The sequence below is a fragment of the Mobula birostris genome, chromosome 1 (assembly GCF_030028105.1).
Source record: "Mobula birostris isolate sMobBir1 chromosome 1, sMobBir1.hap1, whole genome shotgun sequence".
Lineage (NCBI taxonomy): Eukaryota > Metazoa > Chordata > Chondrichthyes > Myliobatiformes > Myliobatidae > Mobula > Mobula birostris.
In genome coordinates, this window is record NC_092370.1 from 226,412,841 (window position 1) to 226,426,273 (window position 13,433).

Consider the following 13,433-nt stretch of genomic DNA (forward strand, 5'->3'; position numbering starts at 1 on the left):
TGCTAAGCAGCATCATGTGCAGCACCTTGTCAAAGGCCTGAAAATCCAAGTGCACCACATCCACTGCATCTCCTTTGTCTACCAGACTTGTAATTTCCTCAAAAAATTGTAGTTGATTAATCAGGCAGGATTTTCCATTCAGGAAACCATGCTGGCTTTGGTATACTTTGTCATGTGCCTCCAGGTACTCCACAATCTCATCCCTAACAATCTATTCCAACAACTTCCCAACCACTGATGTCAGGCTAACAGGTCTATAGTTTCCTTTTTGCTGCCTCCCACCCTTATTAAATAGTAGAGTAACATTTGCAATTTTCCAGTCATCCAGTGCACTGCCAGAATCTATTGATTCTCGAAAGATCATTGTTAATGCCTCTGCAATCTCTCCAGCTAGTTCCTTCGGAACCCGAGTGTGCATTCCATCAGTTCCAGGAGATTTATCCATCCTCAGACCATTAAGCTTCCTGTGCACCTTCTCAGTCGTAATTTTCACTGCACGTACTTCACTTCCCTGACACTCTTGAATGTCTGGTATATTGCAGATGTCTTCCACTGTGAAGACTGATGCAAAATACGCATTCAGTTCCTCTGCTATCTCTACGTCTCTCATTACAATATCTCCAGTGCCATTTTCTGTTGGTGCTATATCTACTGTCAACTCTTTTTGACTCTTTATATACTTAAAAAAGCTTTCAGTATCTTCTTTGAAATTAGTCACCATCTTCCTTTCATACTTCATTTTTTCCTTCTTAATGACCTTCTTAGTTTCCTTCTGCAAGTTTTTAAAATCTTCCCAATCCTCTATCTTCCCACTATCTTTGGCTTCTTTGTATGCCCTCTCTTTTGCTTTTACTTTGGCTCTGACTTCACTTGTCAGCCACGGTAGTGTCCCTCTTCCATTCAAAAATTTCTTCTTACTTGGAATATATCTGTCTTGCACTTCCCTCATTTTTCGCAGAAACTCCAGCCATTGCTACTCTGCTGTCCTTTCCACTATTGTCCCTTTCCAGTCAACTTTGGCCATTTCCCCTCTCATGCCATTGTAATTTCCTTTATTCCTCTGAAATACCAACACACTGGAATTTAGTTTCTCCTTCTCAAATTTCAAACTGAACTCGATCGTATTGTGATCACTGTACCCTGAGGGTTCCTTAACCTTAAGCTTGCTTATCACCTCCAGATCATTGCACAACACCCAATCCAGCACAGCTGATCCCCTAGTGAGCTCAACAACAAGCTGTTCTAAAAAGCTATCCCTTAGAAATTCTACAAATTCTCTCTCTTGAGGTCCAGTACTGACCTGGTTTTCCCAATCCACTTTCATGTTAAAATCCCCAACGATTATCATGACATTGTCCTTCTGACACGGCTTTTCTATCTCCTGCTGTAATTTGTAATCCACATCCTGGCTGCTATTTGGAGGCCTGTATTCTTGCCATTTCTCAAACTCAACCCATAGAGACTCTACACCTTTCGATCCTATGTCATCCCTTTCTAATGACTTAATATTATTTCTTATACACAGGGCCACACCACCCCCTCTGCCAACTAACCTATCTTTCGGATACACCATTTATCCTTAGAAGTTCAGCTCCCAATGGCAGCCATCCTTTAGCCAAGTTTCAGAGATGGCCACAACATCATACTTGCCGATCTGTAGCTGAATTTCAAGATCGTCTGCTTTATTTCTAATGCTGTCTGCTTTCAAATAAAACACTTTCAGTCCAGTATTTTTTGCTTTCTGTTTTAACTGCACCGCGCCTCTATTGCCCTGTAACTCATCCCACTGGCCTCATCTGCCTGTCCTTTCTATCATCTCTGTTGCACGCTATCTTTGATTTATTTCTGTTTTCCCCTTCCTCAGCCCTATCTCTCCGGTTCCCATCCCCCTGCCAAATTAGTTTAAACCCTCCCTAACAGCTCTGTTGAACCTGCCTACTAGGATATTGGACTCCTTTGGGTTCAGGTGTAACCCGTCCTTTTTGTACAGGTCGTACCTCCCCAGAAGAGGCCCCAGTGATCCAGGAACCCAAAGCCCTGCCCCCTACTGTACTTATCAGCCACACATTAATATGCCTGATCATGTTATTCTTGCACTCGTTAGCATGTGGCACAGGCAGCAATCCTGTGATTACTACCCTGGAGATCCTGCTTTTCAGCTTCCTTTCCAACTTCCAGAATTCTCTCTTCAGGATCTCCTCCCTTTTTCTATCTACCAACATTTACCAAGACTTATGGGTGTTCACCCTCTTCCTTCAGAATACTCTGAACCTGATCCAAGACATCCCATACCCTGGTACTTGGGAGGCAACACACCATGCAGTTATGATTATCATGCTGACGGAACCTCCTGTCTGTTCCCTTCACCATGGAATCCCCAATGACTACCGCATTCCTCATCATTATCTCTTTCTCCTGCACCACGGAATCAGACTCAGTGTCAGAGACCTGATTGCCGTGGTCATCCTCTGTCAGGTCACCCCGCTCAACAGCATCTAAAATGAGATAACGATTACTGAGGGGGACGGCCACAGGGGTGCTCTCTATTTCCCTTCCCTTCCCTTCCCTGACAGTCACCCACTTATCTAACTCCTGCAGCTTCAGGGTGATTAACTTCCTATATCTCCTATCTATGTCCTGCTCACTTTCCCTAATAAACTGTAGGTCACCAAGGTCATTATATACTGATACCAATATCAATTCTTTATTTGGTGGAGTGTAGGGGAATGAGGAGTGATCTTACAGAGGTGTATAAAATCTTATGGCACATAGATGGAGCAATGCGCACTGTTCTCAAAATTGGGGAATCAACAACTAGAAGGTGATAGAGAGATTTAGTAGGAATCTGAGGGGCAGTGTTTTCTCCTAGAGAATAGACACTTTATGGAGTGACTTGCCAAAAGATGTGGTTAAGGTAGGTACAGTACTCTGGAAAAAGTCTTTACATATTTACATAGGGTGCCTAAGACTTTTGCATAGTACTGTGTTTGTCATTCGTGAAGTAAAGAATGAGTTTGTAAATCTTTTGTGAGCAAACAGTGTTGGGAATGGTGAGGATGGAGCACCGCAAGAGCGCCAGGGGCAAGGAGAGAGGTGGTGCGGGTGCAGACACCAAGCAAGGTCATTTTGTTCCAAACAGCTGGTTTATTGATCATTACAGAATGTCTCTGTGGTGCTCCCCTCGCAACCTTCCCCCTTCCTCAAACATGATTTCCCTCTCCCTTCCCCCTTCCCCCTTCCCCCTTCCCTTCCCCCTTCCCCCTTCCCATTCTCAGTTCACAAAATGACCAATATCAGAATCAAGGTTATCATCACTCACATATGTCATGAAATTTGTATATTTTTTGTGGCAACAGCTAAACAGTACGTAAAATTACTACAGTACTGTGCAGAAATCTTAGGCACCCTAGCTATATATATGTACCCAAGACTTTTATACGTTAACAACATATGAAAAGTACTTGGACAGGTAAATGGAAAGTAGAGGTATGGATGGATATGGAACAAATATGGGCTATTGGGACTGGTTTAGATGGGAATTTTGGTTGCATGGACCAATTCGACTAAAGGGCTCATTTCTGTGATGTTTGACTTTAAAAATATCCTAAATCTCTGCATAACCAGCATTGGGAAAGAAAAGCAGTCCAACACCTCAAACACCTTCCCTACTGCTTCTGTCACCAGATGCTGAGTGGGATCTGATGACTCCTGCCAGTAGTTTCTGTGTTTAAATCAAATTTACAGTACAGGTTTCCCTCGCCATCCGAAGGTAGAGCGTTCCTATGAAACGGTTTGTAAGCCGGAATGTCGTAAAGTGAAGAAGCAATTACCATTAATTTTTATAGGAAAAATTAGTGAGCGTTCGCAAACCTAAAAATAACCTACCAAATCATGCCAAATAACACATAAAACCCAAAATAATAGTAACATATAGTAAAAGCAGGAATGATATGATGAATACATAGCCTATATAAAGTAGAAATACTACTCTACAATCACTGCCGCGCTGTTCTCCGTAGCGAAAATCTCACGCAAGCACTCTTGGCAGAAACACGGTGTAACAGCCTTACAAGCTCTTTTAGGCTTTTCCGATACCTTAGAACTCATCTTGCTAACGGCTGCTCACAGGCACGTGTTTAAGCAATGCCGGCTAGAATGCAGTTCCGGGGGAGGAGCTTGGCTGCTTGGGGCGTGCTGCTTTTTTCGTAACAGTGAAAACACCTTCAGTTAGCGAAAACAGGTAACTAATGTAGGTCTTTCGTAACAGCGAGGTCTCATAAAGCGAACGTTTGAAAAGCGGGGGACACCTGTCATCACAGTTTATCCCTTCTTTATTTGTAACAAAAAAATCCTGCAATAGGGGATGATTATCTGAGGAAAGAGTCCCTCCAGCAGAAGGAAAGGGTGGATTTGGGGCCATAAATTTATAAACAGACATAAAAGTGCAGATCCTGGAATCAGGAGCACAGGAAAGGACTCTTCAGCCCATGATGTTGTGCCAAACTAATTCAGGTAATGATAATTAATGAAACTTAATCCTCTTTGCCTGCACATGGTCCATTCTCTGCATATTCATGAGCTTACCTATGAGCCTCTTAAACAGCACTATCATGTCTGCCTTCATGACCATCCCAGCAGAATATTCCAGGCACCAACCACTCTCTGTAAAACAGAAGGAAAAAAAACAACTTGTCCCAAAAATACTTGTCTAACACTTTGCATCTTTCAATTGCAGGACTCTTAACTGTTGATCCAAACAAACGGATTAAAATGTCGAGCCTACGTTTCAATGAATGGCTTCAGGATGGCAGTCAGTTGTCATCCAACCCACTGATGACTCCAGACATTCTTGGTTCTACTGGACTTTCTGTCCACACCTACGTCAAAGCAACCTTTCACGTAAGGATGACCTTTCTAATTTGTCATCAATTACAGTAGTTCTTTGGCCACTACAAACTACATTTACATTTACATGATGCCTTTTACAAAAATGAATCTCCCAAGACAACAATAGGATATGAAATTTGACTCTGTTGAAACAAGTGGAAGTCTTCAGGTCAGTTTTAAAACTGCAATGCCTTTGTTCAAATTCCTGCACCCCGCTATATTTCTGTTGTGATCTCTTTCAACCCCAAAATCTGCATTTGGCAATTTTAGTATCATGTGAATCCATGATTTCCTCAGCCCTTCCATAGCAGGCATGCTCTTAGATGCTTAAGCTTTAAAATTCAATCATATTGATTAGACAGTATATCCCTCTAACAGAGCAACATTGACTATCTTTGAGTAATGACTGGAGACACAAGAGACTGCAAATGCTGGAATCTGGAGCACTCAGCAGAACTTCCGTGGAGCAAAATGGACAGTCAATGTTTTGGGACCCTGCATGGGACTGCCTTTCCAAGTGTAGATTAGACCATAAGCCATAGAAGTAGAATTAGGCCATTCAGCCCATCATATCTGTTCTGCCATTCAATCATAACTTATTTATTTTTGCTCTCAACCCCTTTATCCTGTCTTCACAAGATCACAAGACAAAGAAGCAGAAGTAGGCCATTTGACCCATCAAGTGTGCTCCGCCACTCCACCATGAGCTAAACTATTCTCCCATCCAGTTCCAGTTTCTGGCTTTTTCCCCATATCCTTTGATACCCTGACTAATTAGATACCTATCAATCTCCTCCCTAAACACCCTCAATGATTGGGCCTCCACAGCTGTATGTGGCAATGAATTCTATAAATCCATGACCCTCTGGCTAAAAAAATTCTCCTCATATCTGTTTTAAATGGGTACCCTCTAATTCTAAGACTGTGGCCTCTTGTCCTGGACTCACCAAATAAGAGAAACAACCTTTACACATTTACTCTGTCCAACCCTTCCAACATTCGAAATGTTTCTATGAGATCCCCTCTCATTCTTCTGTACTCTAATGAAAACAGTCCAAGAGCCGACAAACACTCCTCATATGTTAGCCCCTGCATTCCAGGAATCATCCTCGTAAATCTTCTCTGAACTCTCTCCAACATCAGAACATCCCTTCTAAGATAGGGGGCCCAAAACTGCACACAGTATTCCAAATGAGGTCTCACCAGTGCCCCATAGAGCCTCATCAACACCTCCTTACTCTTATACACTATTCCTCTTGAAATGAATGCCAACATAGCATTCGCTTTCCTTACTGCCGGTCCAACCTGGTGGTTAACCTTTAGGGTATCTGCACGAGGACCCCCAAGTCCCTTTGCACTTCCGATTTTTGAATTTTCTCTCCATCTAAATAATAATCTGCCCAATTATTTTTTCTTCCAAAATGTACAACCATGCATTTCTCAACATTGTATCTCATTTGCCATTTCTTTGCCCTTTCTCCTATACTGACCAAGTTCTCTGCAACCTTTTCGTTTCTTCATCACTTCCTGCTCCTCCACCTATCTTGGTGTCATCCAGAAACTTAGCCACAAAACCATTTAATCCATAATCTAAATCATCAACATACATTGTAAAAAGAAGTGGCCCCAACACCGACCCCTGCAGAACACCACTGGTAACCGACAACCAATCAGAATAGGATCCCTTTATTCCCACCCTTTGCTTTCTGCCTATCAGCCAATGCTCCACCCATTTCAATATCTTTCCTGTAATTCCATGGGCTCTCATCTTATTAAGCAGCCTCTTATGTGGCACCTTATCGAAGGCCTTTTGAAAATCCAAATACACAACATCCACAGCCTCTCCCTTATCAATCTTACTTGAGATTACCTCAAAAAAATTCCAATAGGTTGGTGAGGCAGGATCTTCCCTTCATGAAACCATGCTGTCTTGGGCCTATCTTGTCACACACCTCAAGGTATTTCATAACCTCGTCCTTGAGGATCGACTCCAATAACCTTCCAACTATCGATGTCAGACTAATAGGTCTGTAATTTTCTTTTTGCTGCCTCCCTCCTTGCTTAAACAGCGGAACTACATTTGCGACCTTCCAGTCCTCCGGAACCATGCCAGAGTCTATTGATTCCTGGAAGATCATTTCCAATGCCTCCACAATCTCCAAAGCCACCTCCTTCAGAACCCCTGGGTGCATCTCATCCAGTCCGGGAGACTTACCTATTCTTAGTCCATTTAACTTCCCAAGCGCTTTTTTCTAGTAATCTTGACTGTACCTAATTCTATTCCCCGAGACCTCTGGCTATCAGGTATATTGCTCATGTCTTCCACTGTGAAGACTGATGCAAAATACTCATTCAGTTCCTCTTTGTTACCCATTATAATTTCTCCAGCATCATTTTCAATTGGTCCTATATTTACCCGTGTCACTCTTTTACTCTTCAAATATTTAAAAAAAACTCTTAGTATCCTTTTTAATGTTAATTGCCAACTTCCTTTCATAATTCATCTTTTCTTTTCTAATGACTTTCTTAGTTTCCTTCTGTAAGTTTTTAAAAGCCGTCCAGTCCTCAGTTTTCCCACCAATTTTTGCTTCCTTGTACATCGTCTCTTTTGCTTTTAGCCTTAACCTCTCTCGTTAGCCACATTTGTGCCATTTTTCCATTCATGATTTTCTTTTTTCTTGGAATATAATTTTCTTGCACTTATTTCTTGAAGGAATTTCATCCAATTCTGCTGTACCATCCCTCCATCTAGCTTACTTTTCCAATCTACTTGAGCCAGTTCCTTTCTCATACCACTGTAGTTTCCTTTGTTCCATTGAAATATCGATACAGCTGATACCAGCTTCTTCCTTTCAAATTTGAAACTGAACTCAATCATATTATGATCACTACTTCCAAGGGGTTCCATTACCTCTTGCTCTCTAATCGCCTCAGGTTCATTACACAGCACCCAATCCAAAGCAGCCGACCCCCTGGTGGGCTTATGGACAAGCTGCTCCAAAAAGCCATCCTATAGGCATTCTATAAACTCCCTCTCCTGAGATCCAGTACCTTCCTGACTTCCCCAATCCACTTTCATATTAAAATCCCCCATAATTATCTTGACGTTTTCCTTCTGACACGCTTTTTCTATTTCCAGCTGTAACTTGTAGTCCACATCCCAGCTGCTGTTTGGAGGCCTGTATATAATTGCTATTAGTGTCTTTTTACCATTGCCATTTCTTAACTTGACCCATAAGGATTCTACCTCTTCTGATCCTATGTCCCTTCTTTCTATTGATTTGATATCTTTGCTTACCATCAGGGCCACGCTACCCACTATACCTACCTTCCTATCTTTCCTATACACTGTGTATCCTTGGACATTCAGCTCCCAATCACATCCATCATTTAGCCATGACTCGGTGATGGCCACAATGTCATATCTTTTAACCTGTAGCTGTACAACAGGGTCATCCACTTTATTTCTAATGCTGCGTGCATTTAAGTACAGTACATTTAGATCAGTATCTGTGACCGATTTTGCTATATTTCTATCACTCAGCAAATTATCCTGTCTATTCACCTGCCTGTCCTTCTTGCCATCTTTGCTGCACAGTATCTTTGACTTATTTCTATTTTCCTTTTCCTTGACCCTAACACCCTGGTTTCCTTCCCCCTGTCAACTTAGTTTAAACCCTCCTTGACAGTTATATTAAACAATCCTGCCAGGATATTAGTACCCTTTGAGTTCAGGTGTAACCCATCGTTTTTGTATAAGTCATACCTCCCCCAAAATAGAAACCAATGATCCAAGAATTTGAAGCCCTGCCCCCTGCACCAGTTACTTAGCCACACATTCATCTGCTTAATTCTGCTGTTCTTACCTTCATTAGCGCGTGGCTCAGGCAGTAATCCTGAGATTATTACTCTGTAAGTACGGCTTTTCAATTTTCTTCCTAGCTCCCAGTAATCTTCCTTCAGGACCTCCTCTCTTTTTCTGTCTATGTCATTGGTACCAACATGTACCAAGACTTCTGGCTGCTCGCCCTCTCTCCTCAGAATACTCTGGACCCTATCTGAGACATCCCGTACCCTGGCACCAGGGAGGCAACGCTCCATCTGGGTATTCTTGTCCAGCTCACAGAATCTCTTCTCTGTTCCCCTCATTATGGAATCCCCTATAACTACTGCATTTCTCCTTGCTCTCTTGATCACGGCACTGGGCAGAGTGCCAGAGTCCCGTTTGCTGTGGTCTTCCTCTGTCAGATCAACCTCTCCAACAGTATCTAAAATGATATATCGATCTCTGAGGGGGACTGTCACAGGGGTGCTGTCCACTATATCTCCATAGGTACTATCAATCACCTCCTCACTTTCGCTAATTAGCTGAAGGTCATCAAGTTGCAGCTCCAGATTCCTAACACAGTCCTTAAGGAGCCTCATCTCAATGCACCTGGTACAGATGTAATCCTTGGGGAAGCTGGGAGTCTCCCAGGGTCCCCACATCTGGCACTCCAAGCACAACACTAATCCTAGATGCATACCTCTAATGCTACTGTTATTACTAAATAAATAAACCTGTAACCTACCCCTTTACTATGAGACTCAATGGTCGCAGGAAGCTTCTTCCCATTTCCACCTAAGCCCTATCACTCTGCACCCTCTCATTCAGCTTCCGGCTGGATATGGCGGTGTTCTCTCCATAACCTTTGACACCCTGACTAATCAAGAGCCTATCAGCCTCTGCTTCAAATACTTTCAATGACTAGGGTCTCCACAGCTGTTGTGGCAATGAATTCCACAGATTCACTACCCACTGGCTAAAGAAATTCCTCCTCAGTAACATGTACAAAATGGTGGAGGAACTCAGGGTCAGGCAGCATCTATTGAAAAGAACAAACGTTCAACGTTTTGGGCCGAGAATCTTCATAAGGACTGGAAAAGAAGGGAGAAGAATCCAGAATAAAAGGTAGGAGGAGGAGAAGGAGTACCAACTGGAGGGTGATGGGTGAAGCTAGGTGAGAGGGAAGGTAGGTAGGTGGTGGAGGAGAGATGAAGTGAAAAGCTGGGAGGCGATAGGTGGAAAAGGTAAAGGGCTCAAGAAGGAATCTGATGGGAGAGAAATGTGGTCTATGGAAGAAAGGGGAGGAGGCGCACCAGAGGGAGGTGACGGCTAGGTGAAGAGAAGAGATGAGAGGAGATTCAGAGTGAGGAATGGAAGATGAGGGGAGGAGGAGGGAGTAAAGTTAAATAGAAGTTAGGGAAGTTGATTTGCATGTCTTCAAGTTGGAGACAACCTGAGAATGGCTTTATTGTGACAGTGGAGGAGGCCATGGACCAACATGTCAGAATGGAAATGGAATTGGCCAACGAGAATCCTGCTTGCTGCAGACAAGCATAGGTGCTCGACAAAGTGGTGCCACAGTCTGTGTCAGGTATCTCCGATGCAGGAGAGGCTGCATTGGGACACTGGATACAGTAGATTATCCCAACAGACTCAGATAAAGTGTTGCCTCACCTGGAAGGACTGTTAGGGGCCCTGAATGGAGGTGAGAGGGAAGGTTAATGAGCAGATGAGGCACTTTTTCTGCTTACAGGGCTAAGTGCTGGGAGGGATGAATGGACCAGGGAAACACTGGTCCATTCCCTGTGAAATTCCTGCAAAGAGTGGGTGATGGGGGGTAGTTGGGAAGGAGGTTAAGTTGTGTTTGGTCTAAAGATCATGTTGAAGGTGGCGGAGGTTTCTCATCCCTGTTCTAAGGGAACATCCTTGATTAATCCTGCCTGCATTTTCTCCTGCCTTTCTCCACTGCCACCATCTCTATGCTAACTGCATCCCCTCACACCCATGCCCCAGTCTAGGTTCTCAGTATCTACTCATGGAGTCATAAAGCACAGAAACACACCCATCAGTCCTCCCCATACATCTATGCCTAGCCTCCATCCTCAGTAATCCAATTTACCAGCATTTAGTATGAAACCACCTTTGCCTGGGGAGCCCAACATGGTTATTAAAAGTTAGTGAGAGTCCTTGCCTTCACCTCCCCCTCAGACAGTGAATTCTAGAGGGGAGAAAAGTCCTCCTTGGATCTCCTCTGTACCTCTTCTCCCTTACTGTAAAGCTACATCACCTGAGTTCAGGCACTGTACCTGTGGAGAAGTATGTCCTACTACCTTATCTATGGACCTCATAATTTTGTATACCTCTTTTACTCCCTATATTGGTTTCCTCCTCTTTAAGGAAAACAAACACAGTTTCTCCTCATAACTGAACCCAGGTAACATCTTGGTGGATCTCCTCAGCACCCTCTCCAGTGCAATCACGTTTCGGATACCATGGTAGCCAGAACTGGACACAGTACTCCAGCTAAACGTATAATAATCTTATTAGTACCATCAAGGAGGAGGTACAGAAACCTGAAGACTGATTCAAAAAAAGCTCCTTCTCTTCCACCGTCTTTATTTTTTTATTTTCTTGTAAATACCTGCTAAAAAATGAATCTCAAGGTAGTATATAGGAACATGTATGTACTTTGCTAATAAATTTACTTTGACTTTGATCATTAGATTTCTGAATGATTGGTGAAAACTGCCACACTATTCCTTTCTTTTTGCTCTATTTATTTTGTAATTTATCATAATTTTGTGTCTTGCACTGTATTGCTGCCACGACATAACAGATTTTACAGCATGTAAGACAGTAATAATAAACCTGATTCTGATTTTCTTATGAAGGCAAGTATCCTATATGCCTTTTTCACTGTCTGATCTACTTGTGCTGCCATCTTCAGGAGCCTTGAACCTTTACATCCAGGTTCCTTTTTCCTCAATGTTTACTAGAACTGTACCTTGAATTCACTGTTGGTCCTCCCAAAGTTTAGGGTTAGGATGATGTCATAATGCCTCACCTTGCACATTTCACATTTAGCTTCCATCTGCCCATTTTACCAACTCTTCAATATTATCTTGTAGTCTAAGACCACAAACTTTCGTATCGTTTGCCAATTTATATCTCCTACATTCATATCCAGACTGTGAATGTTTACATAAACAGTATGTCCCATCATATGACACCTCTTATCATGGTACTCTGCCTCATGTTGCCAAGTCAAGTTTGGATCCAGTTTATAAACTTACTTTGGATCTCCTGAATTCTAATGTTCTGGACCATTTTCTAACCTTGTCACATACCATACTGAATTCTGTGTAGAGTAGCTTGCCCTCATCAATATACACTCAGTAATATATATTAGGTGCCTCCTGTACCAAATATAGTGGCCACTGAGTGTATGTTTGTGGTCTTCTTTTGCTGTAGCTATCTACTTCAATGTTCAATGTGTTGTGCGTTCAGAGTTGCTCTTCTGCACACCGCTGTTGTAACATGTGATTATTTGAGTTGCTGTTGCCTTCCTACCAGCTTGAACCTATCAGACCATTCTCCTCTGACCCCTCATTAAAAGGTATTTTCACCCACAGAACCTCAACTCACTGGATGTTTAATTGTTTTTCACACCATTCTCTGTCAACACTAGAGTCTGTTGTGTGAAAATCCCAGAAGATTATCAATTTCTGAGATACTCAAACCAGTCTGTCTGGCATCAATAATCATTCCCTGGTCAAGAGAACTCAGATCACATTTCTTCCCCTTTCCAATGTTTGGTCTGAACAACAACTGAACCCCTTGATCATGTCTGCATGCTTTTATGCATTGAATTGTTGCCACATGATTGGGAGATTAAATATTTGCATTAACAAGCAGGTATACAGCTGTGGCCACTAAATGTATTTTTACCTTTTTGAAGAATTAATTCAAATTGTTCATACAGATATTTCCATAGTATAACCATGCTGACTATCTGTGAATAACCCATGATTTTTCAAGTGTAGAAACGTCCTGTCTGCTTTTTTTCAGGTAACCTCCCTGCCGTGGTCATTACATTCACAGACTTGTAAATACCTGTTCATCCATGTTGTCCCCTTGAGTAAAAGTAGTGAGTTATCGATAGAGCAAAGGGATCTGAGAATACAGATCCATTTTTCCTTGAAAGTGGTATCATGAGTAGATAAGGTGGTAAAGAGAGCCTTTGGCACATGGCCTTCATAAATCTAGGTATTGGGTACATGAGTTGAGATGTTATGTTGAATTTGTATAACACGTTGGTGAGGCCAAATTCAGAGGAATGTGTACAGTTCTGGTCACTTGCCTATGGGGAAACTATAAAGAATGCAGAGAAAATTTACAAGGTGTTGCCAAGACTTGAGGACCTGAGTAAAAGGGAAGGGTTGAAAAGGTTATGTCTTTATTCCCTGGAATGTAGGGAAATGAAGGGATATCCTATAGAGGTATACTAAATTGAGGGGCATAGGGTAAATACAAGCAGACTGAGATTGAGTGAGACAAAAACTAGAGGTCATAGGTTAAGGGTGAAAGGTGAAATATTTATTCATAAATAGGCAGAATATTCTTTGCTAAAAATAGACCTAGAGTTGCAGGGAGGTGGGAACCAGAGTGCCAGAACAGCTGGTGGAGCAGGTGTGGAGAAAGATGTTCTTAAGGCTACATA

At 42.4% G+C, this 13,433-nt stretch overlaps 1 protein-coding gene across 3 annotated transcripts in view; it reads left to right on the forward strand.

Moving 5' to 3' along the window:
* Positions 1 to 13,433, forward strand: part of rps6ka5 (ribosomal protein S6 kinase, polypeptide 5) — a 315,467-nt gene that overhangs the window by 286,232 nt on the left and 15,802 nt on the right. For all 3 annotated transcript variants that reach the window (XM_072272845.1, XM_072272856.1, XM_072272865.1), the window contains one exon: positions 4,736 to 4,899. In XM_072272845.1, coding sequence (XP_072128946.1) covers positions 4,736 to 4,899 — 164 coding nt within the window. The remainder of the gene's footprint in view (positions 1 to 4,735; positions 4,900 to 13,433) is intronic.